Genomic DNA, 3,597 nt, shown 5'->3' with positions numbered 1-3,597 from the left:
GTTTGCGCACACAGTTCTGCTTCAGTTCTGTACCTTCATTCTGCACATGAACTTCACTGTTTTTATCAGACACGTGTGTCCTGTGCACATTGTATTTCTTTGCTGTTTGGCATACTTAGTGCTATGTATCCTTGATATAACAGTACTTAATCACACTTAATAGTCTTGCTCTTGTGATTTTCAGTTCACCTTTAAGCAGGGCGTAGTTTTCCACTTGTACCATGCACTGATGAAAAGCAAAAACAGTTAAAAATTCTTCTGGAATTAGGGATGAGTGAAACACGTGGCATTTTCTTTATCTTGTGATATCGTCCTCTCTTAAATGTATCTGTATCATTATTCTAAATTCTTTCCTTTCAGTAAGACAAAGATCGAGAGAGGACTAACTCGGGCCAGCCCCATTCTGTCAGACAGAAAGAGTCACTTGAAAATGCTGGGTCACAAAAATGTAGGAGACGTGCCAGGTTGGTGTATGGCTAGTGATAGCTCTTACTTATCCGTAGAGCTGTCAGTCTCCTTACTGCATAATGCTTCAAAGGGTTTTCAGTTTAGTGGTAATTACAGAGTAAGTTTATGAACGGTACTTTGGTAGTCTTAAGGTAGAGAGGAAAGAAATATTTGGAGGGGAGGAGGTGGATACTTTTAAGTTGGTTTCTTTTTTAAATCCGATATTTGTGGGTCACTGATAAGATGATTATGGAGGTAGTGTCTTGGGTTTCTGTAACTGAAATTCTTTGGTTCTGGAACTGAAGCCAGAATCCCCCCTTAAAAATCTTAGTCAGACTATTTAATCTTGAAGGATACAAATGATTTTCTTAAAACCAAAAATAATTGTATTCGATTTAGAGGGAGAGGCTTTATGGAAGTTTTGTTAGATTTTAAAAAAAAAAAAAAAATTATCACTCAAATACTGACTCTAGTTTCTGTTTGGAATCAACTAATGTTTCTATGTGAAGTTAACCTTAAACAATAAAAGATCTAAATGAAATCATAAATTGCCTTAGTAATGATAAAGGCTTTTTGGATTCTGTAAGCAGTTAGTGCGTAGAGAATGCTGTTGATTGCCAGATATTTTGTTGAGCATTCTTGAAAGCAGACAGTTGTCACGAGGAAAATCATGTCATGGCCTTTGAAATCAGATTCCCAAGGAGTACAATGGACTGGAAAATAGATCTCAGAGTAAATTTTGAGATAGAATTCCCTTGATTTTTGGTGTTACTGAGTATCTGCTCTATTTTCTTTTGAACTTTCTGGTCTATATGCTTGCTTGCAGACAGAGACGTGCAGATGACATCAGTGATTCTACACCCTCTTGCTCATCTCCCTTGCTTAGCACGTGTGATACGGAGGACGGTGGCGAGAGCATATCTCAAAGAAGGTTGCTGTTGTTAGAGAATAGGGGAGGGATGAACCTCCTTCAAATGAATATTTAGCCATGTTTAAGTTTATCTGAATGTAACTGTGTAAGTTTATGTCAATTAATTAGGTCTTCTATATATTAATTAATGTCTTCTACATTTGCTTGGCATTATTATGAAAAACAAAAATCTTCGAGCTGCGTCTTAAAGAAAAAGAAGCCCTATAACTTCTCCTTAATTCAAATCAGGACTTTTCGAGTGAAACGTCAGAAACAGGACCTAAAGAGTTCAGAGGGATCAAAAGAAAGTTGGAAGAAGTCAGGGAGATGCAATGCAAACAGATAGTGCGGTAAGTCGTAAACTAATCATCGTGTCAGCGAGTGTTTCCAGGGATTACGAAAGATCTCAGTGTGCCATCTACAACTACCTTTGTTGATGGTTTTCTCTAAAGCAACTTCAAAAATTGCCCAGAATGTTTCCGTTGTGCTGAGATAATTTCTGATGAAACCTTGATCTAGATTGCTGCTTTCTTTAACATACAAACTCTGTTGTGTTGAATTTCTCTTTAGATTGGATTTGAGAACGTGGGTGGTCTTTCGGAACACATCGCAGCTTTGAAAGAGATGGTGATTTTTCCCCTCCTGTATCCAGAAGTTTTTCAGCGGTTCAATATTCAGCCCCCAAGGTAACTCATTACAGTGATAAATCGTAAGTCAGCTGTTTTCAGGAGAAAGTTCAATTAAGGTATCAATATGCTTCCATGCTTCAACATTTTTGGCAGCGGTGAACGTTTGTTTTAGTAGTAGCAAAAAGTGGTTTCTTAAAAACGGATAGAATCAAGAATATTTGTAGGTTAAAAATAAAAGCAATGTCTTAAAATTTTAAGTTTTACCATCTGGTGTTTTTAAAAAGTTGGGTTAGTTGGGTTGGAGTGGTTTTGTTCTCCGTTTTATGTACAAGTCAGCTTGATTAGGTTGTAAGCAAGAAGGGATTATCTAGTGGAAGTCAATTGTAACATGTTGCCTGGAAGCCCAGTTGTTTTTCCTGCCTACTTTTGCTTTTTTATTGCAGAGGCTGTCTATTTTATGGCCCCCCAGGAACAGGGAAAACACTAGTTGCTCGTGCACTTGCCAGTGAATATAGCCGAAGTGACAGGAAAATATCATTTTTTATGAGAAATGCTTCGGACTGCATGAGAAAATACGTGGGGGAATCAGAATGCCAACTTCGTGTGTTATTTGAACAGGTGAGGTTGAAATGCACAGTGTATTCTGTCAGAGTTGAAACCATTATTTTCTGTGGTCAACGTTTTTAAGTAGAACTTGCTCTTTTTTTGTATTTTGTTAGTTTTTTTTTTCCCACTGAAATGGAAATGCCAGTGTTTCTGCTGTGAATGTCAGCTGTAAGAACTACTGGAACGATTTGCTTCCTGTCACCTGGATACAGTGGGTTGAGACAGACTGTATTCTGTTAGTCATGCCAGATACTCCAGAAGCTCTATCAGTAGAGGTCCCAGAGGCTAAAATGAAAGATGTAGTTTAGATGACATTCCAACCATGATGTTTTTGTGCATTTTTCCTTTAAATAATGCTGTTTTACTCTGTGTTTTCGTGCTAGGCCTATCAGATGCGACCTTCAATTATTTTCTTTGACGAGATAGATGGTCTCGCTCCTGTGCGCTCCAGTAAACAAGACCGCATTCACAGAATCACAGAATCACAGAATTTCTAGGTTGGAAGAGACCTCAAGATCATCGAGTCCAACCTCTGACCTAACGCTAACAGTCCCCACTAAACCATATCCCTAAGCTCTACATCTAAACGTCTTTTAAAGACTTCCAGGGATGGTGACTCCACCACTTCCCTGGGCAGCCTGTTCCAATGCCTCACAACCCTTTCAGTAAAGATGTTCTTCCTAAGATCCAGCCTAAAACTCCCCTGGCGCAACTTAAGCCCATTCCCCCTCGTCCTGTCACCAGGCACGTGGGAGAACAGGCCAACCCCCTGATCTTTCGGTATCATTCTTGTTTTCTATTAATATGACTATGTTGCTCAACCACGTAAGGCTAATTTTCTTTTTTGTTTCACACAAAGCTTATTTATAGGTCAGTGTGGAGGAGACAGTTCTGTTTTCCTTCACATCTGCCTGTTTTCTGATTGCTTTCTGCCAGTTGTGCTAGTTTGACTAAAGCCAGAAATACTCCAAATTGACTGGCATGAGCTAGCTGGTAAATCTCTTC

At 38.9% G+C, this 3,597-nt stretch overlaps 1 protein-coding gene across 1 annotated transcript; it reads left to right on the top strand.

Moving 5' to 3' along the window:
• The first annotated feature begins 1,386 nt into the window (after nt 1–1,386).
• LOC137846441 (ATPase family AAA domain-containing protein 2-like) lies at nt 1,387–3,305 on the top strand. Its single transcript, XM_068664383.1, has 4 exons — nt 1,387–1,707; nt 1,928–2,043; nt 2,430–2,604; nt 2,976–3,305. Exons 1-4 carry the CDS (start codon nt 1,690–1,692, stop codon nt 3,087–3,089), a joined length of 423 nt encoding a protein of 140 aa, XP_068520484.1. The 5' UTR covers nt 1,387–1,689; the 3' UTR covers nt 3,090–3,305.
• Nucleotides 3,306–3,597: the final 292 nt, after the last annotated feature.

Source organism: Anas acuta, chromosome 32 (assembly GCF_963932015.1).
Source record: "Anas acuta chromosome 32, bAnaAcu1.1, whole genome shotgun sequence".
In the NCBI taxonomy this organism is placed as follows: domain Eukaryota; kingdom Metazoa; phylum Chordata; class Aves; order Anseriformes; family Anatidae; genus Anas; species Anas acuta.
This window is presented reverse-complemented; position numbering and strand designations above follow the sequence as displayed.